The following is a 17368-nucleotide window of genomic DNA, read 5'->3' on the forward strand; positions in this document are numbered from 1 at the left end:
GCCAGAAGTTCACCCCCGCGAGTGATTCATTCTCGGGAGGAAAAAGTTAAGTGAAGCGGTTTCACAAGGGTTCAAAAAAAGATTCATTGGGTTTCCATCTGAGAAATATCGAGACCATCTATAAAATTGCTTGCAGGGTGAGTGGTCTAGGGAGAGCCAGGAACTGATGTTTGGAGAGAGCCAGGACTGATGTTTGGGGAGAGCCAGGACTGAGTCTGGGGTGAGCCAGGACTGAGTCTGGGGTGAGCCAGGACTGACGACTGGGGAGAGAGCCAGGACTGATGTCTTGGGAGAGTCAGGACTGAGGTCTGGGGAGAGCCAGGGCTGGCGGCTGGGCAGAGCCAGGAGTGATGGCTGGGCAGAGCCAGGAGTGATGGCTTGGGAGATCCAGGAGTGATGGCTCTGTCTGGGCTGCAGTTTTCGTCTGCCCACATCCCATTGTTTACATAATGATAATGCCAAAGGAATTTACGACAGTTGATTGGACACAGTCGCGGTTGACTGGACGAGTTTTGTGTGTGTTGCGCCTCCTTCCCTAAAGTTTGTTGGAACTATACACCTTCCTCCCACTCCACCACATACTGCCCTACTCCACCACATGCCTCCCACTCCATCATATACCTCCCACTCCACCACATACCACTACATTCTATTCCATAACCTTCCTATCCCAGTACATACCTCTCCACTCCACTACATACATCCCCACTCCACAAAACGCCTCCCATCCCCACCACACATCATACTGCATATCACTATTGCTCTACATTTCCCTCACACTTCACCAACACTCCCCCACGCCTTACCATAACTCCTTCGCCAACCACACACTCCTGCCACCACCAACACTAACCACCCTCACCACCAACACAACCACACCAACGCCACAACCACCACCCTACACCTCATTTTCCACGGTTGGATCATGAGGGCCATTTGCAACGTCATCCAGTGAATGATCGACATCTTTAATGACGTAATAACCTCACCAGATTTTCATCTTCTTAATGCAGTTCCTGTGGAACGAACCAGTGCGTTCCCCCGTCCCCCGTCCATAAAGGTGCCATCGACACCTCAAATGGCCAAGAAATAATCGACCCAATTTAGTAAATGTGGCAGCATTCCTTAATGAGGGTTTAATGTTTTTTCTTCAATGGTTTCTGAGATTACTCAGAGGTAGACGTTTACAGCGTTCACATGCGTCCATATTTTAGCCTCTCCCCCGCGCTATGTTGATGTACGTGCTACGTTGACTGCCTCGAACTGAGAATTTTTAGGACGTTCGGTTTTTTTTTTTCTTCCCCTGCCGTATTTTTTCCCCTGCAACAGTTCCTCGTGCGGTGAGGGCTGCTCTGCTGAGGGAAGACCTCTGGACCTCGAGTTCTCGTTCGTCGTAAACATCCTGTAGAATCTGGAGGCGAAGGAAAACGTGTTGCGAGCAGCGCAGGACATCCCCAACTTTAAACTTGGCTCTTTGGAAAGTTGCCTCCTGCATATTGGAATGCCTAAAACGCTCGTGTTTATTTTACAGTTTTTGTAATTCTCTCAACAAGATTTTCATTTTACGCTTGACAGTTCGCTGAGACTTGCCTCATGTCTTTCCACTGTTTTTTAGAATCTTTTTTTTTAGCTTGATCCATCATTGCTTCTTGAATGGAAATCTGTGTCGCATCTTGCAAGCACGAAAGCAAATAAACTAATTCTTCATTTTAAAGCCGAAGCATAAGAGTAAATAATGCTCCAATAATACTCCAGGCTTTAATGATAATTAAAACGTAACAATTATGAAATGAAAGTCTTTTAATATTTTACTCTTTTTTAGTTTTCTTCTGCACTGTCTCCAGACAGGGACCATTTCTGTTCATGTCGTATTAAGACTCAAGGAAAAATTCAAGAGGTTGTAAACACCTTCATGGTCACCGTACAGTGTGTTCTGACCCCATGATGGGTTCTGTACCGTCTGGTTACTGTGTCAAGTATACCAAGGAATTTCAAGATTGTGTTGGTATGATGATCATACCTGTGGTCTGTGTTCCTCTGACTGATGGGTTCATATGACTGTAGACCATAAGTGAAGCTCGTGGTCCTCCAAGACTCATAGTGCCCTAACCTGGAAGGACCCTGGGTCGTGGGCGTCCTGTGTTCAGTGCCCCGTCTGACGTGGTCTCTCGACCAAGATGACCCCATCCTCTCCTCGTCAATTCTTGACGTGGGTATCCTGAACCTCTCCTCATCACTTCTTGAAGGGGGTAGCCTGACCCTCTCATTATCAGTGTTTGAAGGGGTAGCCACTCCAGATCAGCACAACACGAACAGAACATCATACAGTTTTATAACTATCATCCACTTCCCCTCTACATCTTCCCGGTTCAACCCCTTCTTTTTCCCCTCCCAACCACCCAGTTGAAATGAGGGGGAGGGAAACAGGGAGTGGGGTGGGAGCTGGCGGTGCACCAGATATTTTGACTTAGAAAAATTGGCGATGTTTTCGACGCGAGAAATTGACCTCTGGTGAAGCTGGGGATAAGGATTAAAGTCCTCTTGCGAAGGAATTGCAATTTCCCTCGTAACATTAAGTGGTGAGGGAGTGTTAGCTGAAGATGTGATTAGTGGAGCGAGAGCTGTTGGTTGTCGGGGAGGGGAGGGAGCTGCTGGAGGCAACTTTTGCTGTTCAGAGACGGGGTTGTTGGTGAGAGCTGTTGGAGGTTAGGGACTGGGCTGTTGGAGGGAGTTGTTGACAGCACCTGCCGGGGACAGCTGCTGGGATCTGGTGGTGGAGGTGTTGCCCTCCTGCACGGGGCTGTTGAAGACAACCGTTAACTGTCCTAAAGCTGTTGGAGAAACCCTCACAGAGCCAAGCTATTCCTCGGTACCCCTACAGTGTCTTCGAACCCGCGTCCAGCAGTCAAGAACAGCGAAGTCCCAAGCCTCTCAGCCACTAGCAATTCATTCTTGTGTCCCGTATTGAAAAATATAGAGGCCAGATGAGTTAATCAGTGTCTTTCCTCCTCTTCAGCACGACGGTACGGCTCTTGAGCACGAAGGTACGACTCCTTGGTGTAATGATCAAGCCATCAGACCCAGGGGTCGTACCGTCGTGGCCAAAGGTCACCCTGTCGTGCTCAAGGGTCGTCCCGTCGTGGTTAAGAGTCGCCCCGTTGTGCTCAAGGGCGTCCTGTCATACTCAAGGGTCGTACCGTCGTGGACAAGGGTCGTACCGTTGTGGTCATGGGTTTGTCCATCAATTTCTCTTCCTCCCCCTTTACATTCACCCTTGTCTTGCTCCTATATTTAGCTCTCCCTTGATCTTCCTCCCTTCATATTTTTCAACCTTTATCCTCCTAACTTTACTCTCGTGTTTTTTTCTTCTCTCAAATTCGTCTCATATTATCTCGTTTCCTGTCTTTCTGTGTGTCTGTAATTAACTCATCGACTTCGCAATCTTTCACCCCAGAAAGGTCGATTGTTTATGACCTCTTCTGGCTTACCTCTGAAGTCACTGACTTGGCCCACGGTTCACTGACCTGTGACGCTGACCCGTCCCGTATGTGTGTGTGACCTATCCCGTGTTTCTCTGGCCCATGCCATAGATCCTTGACCCGTCCCATGTATCCCTGACTCGTCCTCATGTATCCCTGACCTGTTCCATGTATCCTTGACCCGCCTCATGATCTCTGACCTGATCTCACCTATTTCCGCCAGTGCTCTGTGTCAGGGTCATTGACCTGACCTGCGCCACTGCCCTGACGGCCAGAATTGACCGAGCAGAGTGCATCTCCCCCTCTGACCCTGCTGGGAGATAATCATTGCTCCCCCACCTCCATAATTAGAGAGATAATTACAGGTGTTTCTTGGTTCCCCCCAAGATAGACGCATGATTACCCTGGACAAGACGCAATCGTATGTGAATCTTGGGTAGTGAGGAAGGAAGGAAGGAAGGAAGGAGTCCTCTCTCGTTCTAACCTCTTGAACACGACGGTACGACCCTTGAGCACGACGGTACGACCCTTGAGCACGACGGTACGACCCTTGAGCACGACGGTACGACCCTTGAGCACGACGGTACGACCCTTGAGCATGACGATACGGCCCTTGAGCATGACGGTACGACCCTTGAGCACGACGATGTAATCCTTAAGCATGATAGTACTACCCTTGAGCACGCCAGGTTATCAAGGGTCGTACCATGGTCCTGGGTCACATAGTCGTTCTCAAGGGTCGTACCATCGTGATCTTGGGGATGCAATAACCATTTATAATCCTTTGTCTTATAATTCATTTTCTAATCGATGAGATGTCTGCAGGAGTATTATGCTGGACCAACTAATTAATTAGTTAATTCACTTAATGGCATAGTTGGTTATGAGGCTGTCTACATGATCGTAATGACTGAGGGCACACGTTGGCGATACTGTCAGGGTGGTTGAAGTTAGTAACGCTGGTTAGGTAATGAGATTGGAGACACTGCTGAGATAGTGTGGTTGGCAACACTGCCAGGGTGTTTTTTTTATTTTGTCGTGTGTAACACTACCAAGTTGGTGACGCTGGTTACACTGGCGGGGTGGTGTAGCTAGCTGGTAACACTGACGGGGTGGTGAGGGTGGTAAGACTGCCAGGGTGGTGTAGTCGGTAACTCTACAAGGGTGGCGTAGCTGGTAATATTGCCAGGGTTGTGTAGCCTGTAACTCTACCACTGTGATGGAGCTGGTAACACTGCCTGGGTGGTGGAGCTAGTAACACTGCCTGGGTGGTAGAGCTGGTAACACCTGCCTGGGTGGTGGAGCTAGTAACACTGCCTGGGTGGTAGAGCTGGTAACACTGCCTGGGTGGTGGAGCTGGTAACACCTGCCTGGGTGGTAGAGCTAGTAACACTGCCTGGGTGGTGGAGCTGGTAACACTGCCTGGGTGGTGGAGCTGGCAACATTGCTGAACTATTTCCACAGTGAACATGGTCGATAAAGATCGGATTCGACGCCTATTTTTGTGTGTGGCTCTTACGGGATACCACGGTTGGCAACACTGTTAAGAGGCTTACATATGGCAAAGCTGTGTGGTCGGTGGGGCCGTCAACCATGACTTGGTTGCGGCTGGCAACACTGCCTGGGTGGCGTAGCGGCACAGAGAGTGTTCCATTAATATAAATTTTTCGTGATGCTGGAATATATATTGAATTTATATACAGCGAGGTGATATATATATAGTGATTGAGCTGCTGACGAATACACAACTGGCCGTGTGGGTAGAGAGTTGATTAGACAGGTCGGTAATTAGTAGTGTAATCACTAGAACAGAGTTCCATTCATTGCAGTTTTATAGCCAGAAGGCCCCCCAAACCGAAGCTGTCATCCCCAGGTGGTATATAAAGTGACCTCCGGATACCCTGACCTTGTAGTTTGATGGGTTCACTCCGGATTGACGGAACGGTTGTGGGTGAGGTTGTCTGCCATGGTAGCGAAGTCCCACAGACATCGCTGAGCCGTCCCACCTGGTCTCGAACCGTCCCACCTGGTCTCGAACCGTCCCACCTGGTCTCGAACCGTCCCACCTGGTCCCGAACCGTCCCACCTGGTCTCGAACCGTCCCACCTGGTCCCGAACCGTCCCACCTGGTCTCGAACCGTCCCACTTGGTCTCGAACCGTCCCACCTGGTCCCGAACCGTCCCACCTGGTCTCGAACAGTCCCACCTGGTCCCGAACCGTCCCACTTGGTGTCGAACCGTCCCACTTGGTCCCGAAGCGTCCCACTTGGTCCCGAACCGTCCCACCTGGTCTCGAACAGTCCCACCTGGTCCCGAACCGTCCCACTTGGTCTCAAACGTCCCACTTGGTCCCGAAGCGTCCCACTTGGTCCCGAAGCGTCCCACTTGGTCCCGAACCGTCCCACTTGGTCCCGAAGCGTCCCACTTGGTCCCGAACCGTCCCACTTGGTCCCGAACCGTCCCACTTGGTCCCGAACCGTCCCACTTGGTCCCGAAGCAGTATGCTTTTAGTGAGGCCGTGAGGGTCGTATGGCAACTTGGGTCGCCTTCTTTAGGGATGATGATGATGATGATGGGAAAAGCCTGTAGATATTGACCCAGAGGAGTCTGACTGTAGTATACCTGTAGCTGTACTATACTTGTGTAGTATACCTGTAGCTGTAGTATACCTGTAGCTGCTGTAGCCGGGCTGGGGTACGTACCAGGAGGGCTTGTAAAAGTAATATTTATTCGTTACACGCTACAGGTGATGGGGAACGATAACAGGCCAGATAACAGAATGATAACAGGGTGATAACAGGTCCCCTCCGCAGGCATATTGGACCAGCTGGTGTCAAGAACGGTTGACGACACATTAGGCCGGATACCGTAAGACAAAGGACCAGTTAAGGCGCTGAAAAGGGAAAATTATGTCGCCTACGAATAATTGAAGAGAGAGAGAGAGAGAGAGAGAGAGAGAGAGAGAGAGAGAGAGAGAGAGAGAGAGAGATCCATTGCTCTCCAGCAGTTGGGGTCAGCCAGAGAGACTCTGTGGCCGGATGCAGCTGACTCCATCCACATCTCCGAGTCTCTTCCCTCACTCCTGCTCTGCTGTTGCGTCCGTGAAGCCGCTCCTCCTCCTCCTGTGAGGGTACTTCCTGCAGCCACAGTGAGATAGCGCTGTAGATTATCTCACTCATCCAAACACGTCTGCTCAGCCTAAACTAACCTGAGCTACGCTACCCAAACAACTCAGGGTGACCTGTTTTACTACAGAACGCGACCTATCATGACCTAGCCAAATGACTAGGGAAGTCGCCATGACCCTCCCGTGACCAGTTAGGGGGGTCAGGGTGCTAGGAGTGAGTGCGCTGGGAGGCGGAACGCTAGGGCCTTGGGTCGCAGGGGGTTTGGGGCGCCACGGATTGGGGTGCACTGGTAGGTGGGGCGCTGTTTGTTGAGGTCAGTAGGGAATGGGAGCGCTGGGGAGGCAGTGATCTAGATGGGTCGCTCAAAACGCCACATAAATCTTCTCCTGCTTCGTCAGCGGACCCGAGGACGCGCGCCCTCCCACGCCCCCTCCCACGCTGTCTGAAATGAAATGCTCAGTGGACACCTTCTGATCCAATAATAATAAAAACGATGATGATATTGATAATGATAATTGTAATGATAATAATGATAGTTCACTGTTCTTCTACAGTGTGTGTGTGTGTGTGTGTGTGTGTGTGTGTGTGTGTGTGTGTGTGTGTGCGCGTGTCTGGAGGCGGGACACGTGCCCAATCACTGGTGTTGTTGACCCAGCTCTTAAGGTCTGCATGTTTACTTGTGTGATAACGCCACTGTATCACACCGTCCACCCTGCCTCACCCTAACCTCCGTCTCACCCTGATCTACCCTGCCTCTCCCTGCATCACCCTGAAATGACCCGTCCTCACATGGAGTCCTGCTCGCTCTCGCGTTACTCCTTACTGGACAAAGCCGAGTCCAAAATAATCCGATTGACCACCTCACCCAGCCAGACCTTGAAACTCAGCCCACTTGGCCTTTTCCCTCAGTGTTGGTTCACTCTCGCTCTTCTTTGAATATTACTGTGATTTCTGGTCCCGAGGACTGGCTGCTTATGTGCCCCCTGCAAGAGCTAGACCATGCAATACTTGGTGAGGCTACTGCGTTACATGAATAGTGTTTGGTCGTTGGCAGCTAAGGGAGGGGCCGATGTGATGTCTGCTTCTTTCCCTACACCGCTGAACTTTGTAACTCCCACTTCTTACTTCTCCCTCTCTTTAACCCTCTCTTTATGTCACCGAAGAAAAAAAGAATGGCAGAATACCATTGTACGCCCTTCATCCACATCAGTCAACCTCTCATTGCACTGCCAAGTCATGATATTTTCATTTACAAGTAAATCCTCATTTACGATCAAGTTGCCTTCACTCTTCAGGAATGGCATTTATTTACTGTAAATGAAAGGCCATTAGCTCTTCCCCTAGAATCCCAAATGTATGTATAATGTGTCGGCGGAGTTGGAGGGGCGCTCTTGAATTCAGCGTAGTCCTTATCTCCATCGTGCTTGAAAGATAACGAAATGAAATTTGATTATAGTGAAGGATGTGAGAAAACTAACTCAGAGCCCCCTCTAGTTATGTTGAAAGATACATGACACCAGCCCTGGGGAATGGTGTCATACCGTACGTGACACCAGCCCTGGGGAATGGTGTCATACCGTACGTGACACCAGCCCTGGGGAATGGTGTCATACCGTACGTGACATCAGCCCTGGGGAATGGTGTCATACCGTACGTGACACCAGCCCTGGGGAATGGTGTCATACCGTACGTGACATCAGCCCTGGGGAATGGTGTCATACCGTACGTGACACCAGCCCTGGGGAATGGTGTCATACCAGACGTGACACCAGCCGTAAGCAAGGGGAAGGTACCCCGCGTCACTCCACCCATTACCCCGCACACTAAACCCTAACCCAACCTCATCAAAGCTTAAACCACCAACGCTGATTGGATTAAATTCTCGTTTACATGGAACGTGTTTGACAGATCTGAGCGGATTGTGGGGGAGGGGGGGGGGGCTATGCAAGAGTGATCAACTGAGTACTGTTACTGACCTGATACATCTGAGCTGACCTGATACATCTGAGCTGACCTGGTACATCTGAGCTGACCTGGTACATCTGAGCTGACCTGGTACATCTGAGCTGACCTGGTACATCTGAACTGACCTGATACACCTGAGCTGACCTGATCTCTCTAAGGCAACCTAACTTGTCCTGAATAGCTTCACTTAACCATGATCAACTTGTTGTGAACAACCGAGAACCCTAATGTATGATGTCCTCACCTGTTGCTAAATATTAGCCTTCAAGTGAGAGTCGAGGTTCAGGAATATATTAATCTCTGTCGGATATTTTCACATATATTCCAAAAAATATTAATAAGAGTATCGGTCGGGTATATGAAGATGGCCTCTGTGTCAACGCATTTATCTTGTTTATCAACAGTGAAGCTCTCATTTGGACGTGATGAGGATATAAATGTTCACAAACATCAAACGTTCCACAAGTTGTATCTGTGTTCTTGATATGTACCCCATCTGTACGGTGGATCCTGGTTAGCTAACTGTAAACTTGTGTTTTTCTCTTGTTACAGATTCCTGTTCGTTGGTGAGGATGGGAGTTGGTGACGGTCCTCGAGCTGGGGGCCTGACGAGGGTCGTGTGCGTCTCCCGGGTCCACCACTGGGGAGACAGGGGCTAGACAGGGACCTGCTTCACCAGCCAGACGGAACTTTGCTGACTTCCTGGTGACCGTCTAACATGACCGTGGCTCCGTCCATCATGGATGAAAGGATTCTGAAGTATTCTTAAAAAAGAAAGAAAAAAAAGATGTCTAAACATTTTGACTTTAGTGGACAGTTGTTTAAAAGACTGTGGATGAGAAATGCTTAAGTAACATGATTATGAATATTGTTACAAACACGATTTTCTTCAAAGTTTATTGACACGAAGTAACGTAGGCCACAGAGGATAGGAAGTCCGCTATAGTGACACGTTCGACGGGAGGACAACACAACATGGGTGATCTCAGAGTGGAGAGCGGGAGTCGGTTCCTGAATGGTAGTGAGGGCCTGGGGAAGGACGGAGGCGGCTGCTGCGACGCCCACGAAACGGACAGTGGCATCCACAGCGGCGACGATGTGGTCGACAGGGTGAGCGGAGGCGAGGCCAGAGACCTGGGACATCCCGCTATAGACGACAGACAAGAAGAAGGAGACGTAGCTGAGTTCGGAGACCTGGGACATCCTGCCGGAGAGGTGCGAGAAACATGGCGGGACGTGGCCGAGTTCAGAGACCTGGGACACGCGCATGAAGACGGCCAGGAGGGAGGGACGGGACGTGGCCGACTTTCTGAGGAGACAGGAGACGATGATGGATGTCCTCGACGTGAAGGAAGTGGAAAACAAATTTGGAAAAGAGAAAGATAAGAGTTGGGAAGGTCTGCCTTCCTCCTTCAGAGGAGTAGACGACTTAGAAGTAATCAACTTGGACGAAAATGATTGGAGAGATAAGGAAGAATGGGTGAAGTTAGATAAGAATTACAGCAGAGAAAGGAGAATGGCTCCCACCTCTGGCCACGGGAAACCTGAGGAGAAAAAGTTAGAGGACCATTGGAATGACAAGATAAAGTCGAACGGCGAGATAAGACTGCAGGATGCGTCTTTACCAAAAGATAAGGAGGCTGAGTCTACTGACGTCTCTTTAGCCTCCTCTGAGAAGTCTGCCAAGACAGAGGAGAGTGTATGTACCGTGAGTGATGAGATAAGGAGACCGGATACGGAGGATGAAAAGGAGGAAATAGTTTCTGAGAGTAACACTAAAGCCAGAGACACGAGTCGGAACGCAGACGTGGTGGAGGTAAGTCTTGACTCGCCGACGGAAAAGGACAGACGCCTCACAACGACACAAAATTCCGGCACAAATCCAGAAATAAAAGTTCCTGACGACACAAGCGTCTCTGACGCGACTGAGACGTCCGACGCGCATTCCCGCTGCTCCAGCGAAGAATCGACGTCCCTGAGAGGCTCCTCACCGACGAAGAAGTTCGTCTCGAAATCCCTGAGTGACGGCAGCATATTGCCAGACCCAGCGCGGGTTCGGTTCCTCCAGCGAATAGAAGTGCGCGGGCCTCGCCGAGGGGTTCCCTGCAGTCTAGACATCCAGGAAGAGCTTCCAGAAGACATGGAGGACGCCGGCGAAAAGGAAAATAGGGAATCGAGGTCACGCCTGAAGCTGGAGAAGCTCCATACTCGGTCCCCTATGGACACCCTGACGGTCCCTGGGGAGCGGCGGGTCAGCAGGAGTGTGGAACCTCCCCGCCGGGGCCTCCGCCGGGGGTCGATGGTGGTGGGGCGGGACGACGTCTCCCTCTCCTCCCCCTCCAGTCCGGAAGACGAGGAGGAGCGGAGGAACTCCCAGACGCCCAGTGATATCTCCTCTGTGAGAGAGGTAAGCAAACCTGAACATATTATTACTGTTAAGGGCACAGGGTCAGTGTGAACTGTCACGTGTGAACCAGTATTACTGTGAGATATGTAACTATTAATTTCACATGCATAAAGACACTTCGTTACATAAATAATACGCTGAGGTATCCTGGATGAACTATGGGAACACTGACGCAAACGAGCCACTTGGGTGCTGTGGTTCGTGCCGATACCACAGTAACATTACAACACCCTAACACAACATAGGCAACAACAAAATACATACATCACGAGACTAGAGCATTGATTCGTTCAAAACAGAATGTCTGCATCCTCACAGAAATCCAGCGCCACCCGCTAAACCCCTGACAGACACGAGTCCACCTTGTAACCTCATATTACCCTCAACAAAACACACCAGTCATGCTAGATGTCACGTACGGCACACACGACGCTCACTTCCCACACCACAAACGTTAACGCTGGGGCCATAAACAAACCAAACACCGCCACAACACTCACTGGCACCAGTTTCGGACAAGGGAAAGAATCCCTCAGTATTCTCAGACAAACAATTCATCCATCCCAACCTAAACTAATCTTTACCCGCCTGTCACCAACTCTTTTAAAACCATACAACAAAACTACAAACCACATACAACAGAGCCCCTACGCGTATCACTGATTACTTAACAACCACAACCAGTTGACACTTGCACAACGAAACAAAAATATTTTCACAACGAACCACCTCGATATGCTTGGCATCCAGTTCTCTACATCACTAACAATCTCCCACCCAAGCCATTTCATAGCCATCCACCAGTCTCCAAGTGAACATTATAACTCACCCTTGCATCACATTTCACCAGACGATAACCAATGGAAACTACGCTCCCCAGACTTGCACGAGTCACACTTTCTTAAATATCCTCTGGACACCACACGCTCTTAAACATTATGAATACGATCAAACATATCGCAAGAGATATTTATGGTTAATTCTGGCTGATATATATATATATATATATATATATATATATATATATATATATATATATATATATATATATAAGTGTATAAGTGCAGGAAACTTGACAGGGATTCTGCAGCTTCAAGACTGCCATTCACTTAGAAACAGAGAAAGGAATGATTCCTTTTGGAGAAAAAGCGCCTCAATGAAATTGTACTTCTTGTCCACTAATGGTTACATATCTCACCTAACGTGACTGTTCACTCTCCGTGTAATAGCACGCAGGAGGGGCTTTAAGAGGTAGGGTCCCAAAATGTAAAATCATTTCCCAAAAAATCACAAACTCACATACTAAGCACAGAAGCACAACGAAACAAACCTTCGTTTTGTGAGGTCCGGAGTAATGACCAAGATTTCTGAGAACGACATCACCGTTGCCTGGAGGCCTGACTGCTGTGTCTCGCTCCGAGGCAAACGATGGTTCCACCATCCATCTTCTTCTCGACCTGGAACTGGAAACCTCAACACGACCCGTCCTGGTTGTCAAGAGGTTTCATTAGGTCATGAACAAGACACTAAGGAGAATATTCAGGAAACCTTCGAATCGCCTTTTGACAAGGATACGAACCCTGTTGGCACATCCACTCTCAGAGGAAGGAGTGATGGCGACCCTGGGAGATTATAGACGACTTCGACTCCCAGTCTGGCTGGCGCTCTTGTTCCCTCGACACAGTCCGGAGCACAGGTGGTGCTGAGGGGGAGCCTTCGAGACCCCGTGTTGGATACAGGTGCGTCCAGACTGCTCGGCCCTCTGTGGCTCTCCAGAAGAAGACGAGAGAGAAACCATTTTCCAGAGGTGTATGGAACGATCATAGGGTCATGCAGGCCTGACCACTGACAGCCATAGAATGATGTAATTGTTTTGCCTTACTTCCTCTTCACACACCTGGCACTCCAAGCCTGCCTCACATACCATCTCTGCTCTACAACTGATGCCACAGTCTGGCTAGAATCAGTATCAAGCTCTTGAACATGTATCCCAGAACCTCTCCTGCTGCTGGTCCTGCGTGTATTTCTGGTCCCCATCGAGACCTGAGTCAACCCAGGGCTAGGGCTGTCCCTGCTCTCTCTCTCTCTCTCTCTCTCTCTCTCTCTCTCTCTCTCTCTCTCTCTCTCTCTCCCTGAATCAACCCATGACCAGGGCTGTCCAAGGTCCCTCTCGAGAGCCCTGAGTCAACACAGGTCCAGGGCTGCTGTCATACATGATCCGGGAACATGATAAGATATTGATCATCCTCCCTCGCTCACTTGTTCTAGCCCCGGGGCTGGAACTTTATAGCCAGGCAGCTGGCTGCCTGACTGGCTCTCACACTGATGACCTGGACAGCTGGTGATGGTCGTTCACCATGGCTCAGCTGTCGAGGTCTTGGGACGACACCATTGCCCCGACTTAGACGACTGTTGTCGTCCAGATGGAGCAGGACTGTTGTCGTCCACCTGGATAACTGGTGATAGTCAGATGGCGCTAGCAATATCGGAGAACCAGCTGTGAGAGTACATGAACTGCAGTTCCCAGCTGGTGCCAGTGAGATACGGAGGGGGGAAGGCACGGAGCCAATGGTGTAGTGTCTGGACCCAGCCAGCCACCCAGCCACCCAGCCGCCCAGCTAGCAAGCCACCCAGCCACCCAGCCACCCAGCCACCCAGCCACCGAGCCTGTTAACCAACATACACCACCTGGGCCCTTTGGCGCCGTGTCAACCACCTGTTGTCGCCAGGAAATGTGTGGGAGGGATCGTCTTGGAAACGGAGGTAGATAGAGTGAGGAAGAGAGAAGCAAGCAGAAAATTAGAGAGAGAAAGAGGAAAAGAGAGAGTATAGAAAAAAATGGAGGAAGAAGAAGGAAACAAAGAAGAAGAAAGAGTTGGAAGAAAGTAAGGGCGGTTGATAGATGGAGGAGGCAATAGAGAGGGTAGAAGAGAGTAAGAGAGAGAAAGGGAAAGAAATAAAGGGAAAGAAAAGAGAGAGAGAGAGAGAGAGAGAGAGAGAGAGAGAGAGAGAGAGAGAGAGAGAGAGAGAGAGAGAGAGAAGACCAGGAGGCCAGAGGGAAGAGCCTTTGATAGCGTAAGCTGGAATTACTGACCAGGTCGGTCGTGTGTCTCTGCCTCGTCTGGGAACCTTACTTTAAGACACTGTATATCTCTCCCATGTCTGAGGTCCTCACATTAAGGCACTTTGTATCTCTGCCACGTCCGAGGCCCTCACAATTATTAGGGGACTCTCAGCTAAATACAGCAGTCGGGAACTTTTGTCAAAGAAAATTATATTTATAGATGAATAGATAGATAGATAGATAGACAGATGGATAGATAAATAGATATAGAGATGGGGTTTTGTATGTGTTAATTCATCCGTGCTGTGAGCTTCCGATGTGTTTATTCTGTGCTCATAGCATTCTAAAATATATGTATATATATTTTTTCATGAACAAAAATTTCGATAAAGATTCACGAGGTAATTATTCAGGGAAGAGGAAACAGCGACCGAGGGAATGAAAACTACAGGACTGTGAAAACAGAGGCAGGGAAAGAGATTGTTTGGAATGTACACAGACGTCTATGACTGGTGCATTTCCTCTGTGCGACCCTTATTGACCCTCCAGCGAACATTGCCATCGCTGGAAACTCTCCCTCCGCCCGGGGCCCCACCTAAACCATGCTAGGAATATAATATATTTGTATATATATATATATATAATATATATATATATATATATATATATATATATATATATATATATATATTTATATATGTGTGTGTGTGTGTGTGTGTGTGTTGAATCTTCCACCACGGACGCCTGCCCCCACGGACGTCCACTGTGTTCATTTGGAAGACAGTTCGGTAGATTTAATACGGCATCTCTTTATTTTTTCGAAGTTTTGTGACCCGGATCTAAATGTTTTGTGTCCTGGACCTAAATCTGTGCAGTGTTCTGACATTCACATATGATTTACATGCTAAATAGGAAAGCTCCGCCATAAACGATTGGGTAGAGCGACAGATACGTGCAGACGAATTGCTCAAACGAGCTGCATGCGTCGTGCAAGAGGGGGTCATCGGGCACTGACGTGGGTATTAACAACCCCCAGAATCGTGTAAAGCTATTGTGATTACTTGTTGACTGTGTAGGGAAGACCTTTATAGGCGTCCATGAAGGTCGTTGTGAGCAGTATCAGCGGCAGGGTGAGGGGGTCGAAGCCTTGTGCATCTCATTACTGTGATGGGTCTGGTCCCGCCCACCGGTAGGGGAGAGGACGCATAGACTTCAGTCGGGAGGGCAGAGGAAGCGGTGAGGTGAGGGGGTGAGGGGATGTCCTCCAGACGTTGTTGCAGTTGTGACCAGGGCCCGATAGAGATGTGGAGTCACCAGAGCCACTTAGAGGTTTGACCAGAACCAATCAAAGGTGTGGTCAGAACCTGTAAGATCTACGGGGTCACCAGAGCCTCCAGGAAGCTATAAGGTTAAAAAGAAAATTACTGCGGTAAATCATGTCCTCACACATCTGTGGTGTGAGGACGCGAAAAACATAACCACGAGACGAAAACATGAAGGACGAAACAACTATGAGTTCGCATGCCAATCTCATCCTCGAGCAGTTAGAGGTTAACTACTATCTCACACGAGTATACAGAAGGTCACATCACAAGGTAACGACTCCCGTACACCAGACTTTCCTGTAGTCAAGTGCGAACTTTTCTGAAGAAAACGAGAAACTTTTCAGACAATAAGAACATTTTCCTGGAACGTCCTAAATGAGTTAATAATCTCGCCCCACCGCCCGAGTTCTGCTTCTTATAACGAGCAAAAAACTTTTTTAGAATCAAAAACTCATGAAGTTAAATGAGTATTTTTCAAACTTACTGGAATCAGTCAACCAACCAATTAATTACGGTAGACCACAGGAAAACTTACAGACTCAAATTATAGTTTTCAAACAAAGACTTCTGTAAACTACGCCGGAAACAGATGATATACCTCCGTCTTGCAGAGAAATTCCATGCTAGATTAAGATACATATGACCCAGCACTCACACACACACACACACACACACACACACACACACACACACACACACACACACACATCCCCAGACTGGGATACCCTAACGATGGGTCCCTCGTACAGAACTAATCCCAAGTTTATAACCGTACAAAATGGACAGTAAACTGCCTAACTACCCCTGGTGCTTTGAATTACTCTTCTTAGGAGAGGCAACTTTCTTTCTTTCAGTCTTCATGTGTGAGTCTGAAAACAGAGGATATATATATATATATATATATATATATATATATATATATATATATATATATATATATGCAAGCGAGCCAACTGCCCAGTCCGGGACTCGAACACGCGCTTGCTTAATCCATAGCCTGCGAGGCTGACCACTGCACCACTGAGGTCCGCTAACGCACGTCATCTGTGTTCAACGTTATTCAGCTGTTCTCCACACTGATTGTTCTTGAATCATTGTTCATTAGAGTTATAATACCTGCTTCGAATTTTGGATCAACTGAGCTCAAACGGCTGGTAGATGAGGTGCCATTCCCCAAGGATAGCGCGATAACTTTCTCCCCAGTCGGGCAAGATAACACCATTTTCCTTTGAACCCACTATGATAACACAGTCACCTTCTTTCCAGTTTTGTCAAGATAGCACAATCCCCTCCCCAGTACCTCAAGATAGCACAATCCCCTCCCCAGTACCTCAAGATAGCGCAGTCATTATTTCCACTACGCCCTGAGTTCGATGTCGATGCGCCGGGGGCGGTAGGAGGCTTTCTGGACACCGTCATCCTTTTTCTGGATGACATCCACGCGTGGGTCTGTGTGGGGCAGGGTTTATATATTGAGCTGCAGCTCCGGAAGTCTTGTGAAAGTTTGGTCCAGTAATACGAGGAGGATATTATGTTATTGCTGGTCACCAGTAATGAGAAATAAGGCTCGTAAGTCACCAGGGAGTTAGCTGGAATGGGATTTTCTTTTCTGGCTAATGGTAAAGGGTAATAAAGTCTCTCTCTCTCTCTCTCTCTCTCTCTCTCTCTCTCTCTCTCTCTCTCTCTCTCTCTCTCTCTCTCTCTCTCTCTCTCTCTCTCTCTCTCTCTCTAATACGAGACGAATAAGGACACGAATTTCCAAAAATGTAATCACGAATCAAAGGCCTTAATGACCCCCATGCAGTATGTCAACCTTAGATTCGTATTCAGCATGAGAAATATTCCTTATATCGAGGTTGTCCAGCAAATCTATAATACGCTACGACAAAATACCCAGAGTTGCAGTGTTACCTGCATGTCCCAGAAACGTGTATTGTGGGAAGTTCATGCTTACAGCCTTGGTCAAGTGGAACAACCCACTGCACACACATAGCTGTCCC

The 17368-nt window shown here is 48.7% G+C and overlaps 1 protein-coding gene across 2 annotated transcripts in view; it reads left to right on the top strand.

Annotated features, from left to right (window-relative positions):
- Positions 1-17368, top strand: part of LOC139755317 (adenylate cyclase type 8-like) — a 357275-nt gene that overhangs the window by 157251 nt on the left and 182656 nt on the right. For both annotated transcript variants that reach the window (XM_071673448.1, XM_071673449.1), the window contains exon 3: positions 9125-10979. In XM_071673448.1, the coding sequence (XP_071529549.1) occupies positions 9840-10979 (1140 nt within the window). In that variant the 5' untranslated portion in view covers positions 9125-9839. The remainder of the gene's footprint in view (positions 1-9124; positions 10980-17368) is intronic.

The sequence above is a fragment of the Panulirus ornatus genome, chromosome 19 (genome assembly GCF_036320965.1).
Source record: "Panulirus ornatus isolate Po-2019 chromosome 19, ASM3632096v1, whole genome shotgun sequence".
Taxonomy (NCBI): domain Eukaryota; kingdom Metazoa; phylum Arthropoda; class Malacostraca; order Decapoda; family Palinuridae; genus Panulirus; species Panulirus ornatus.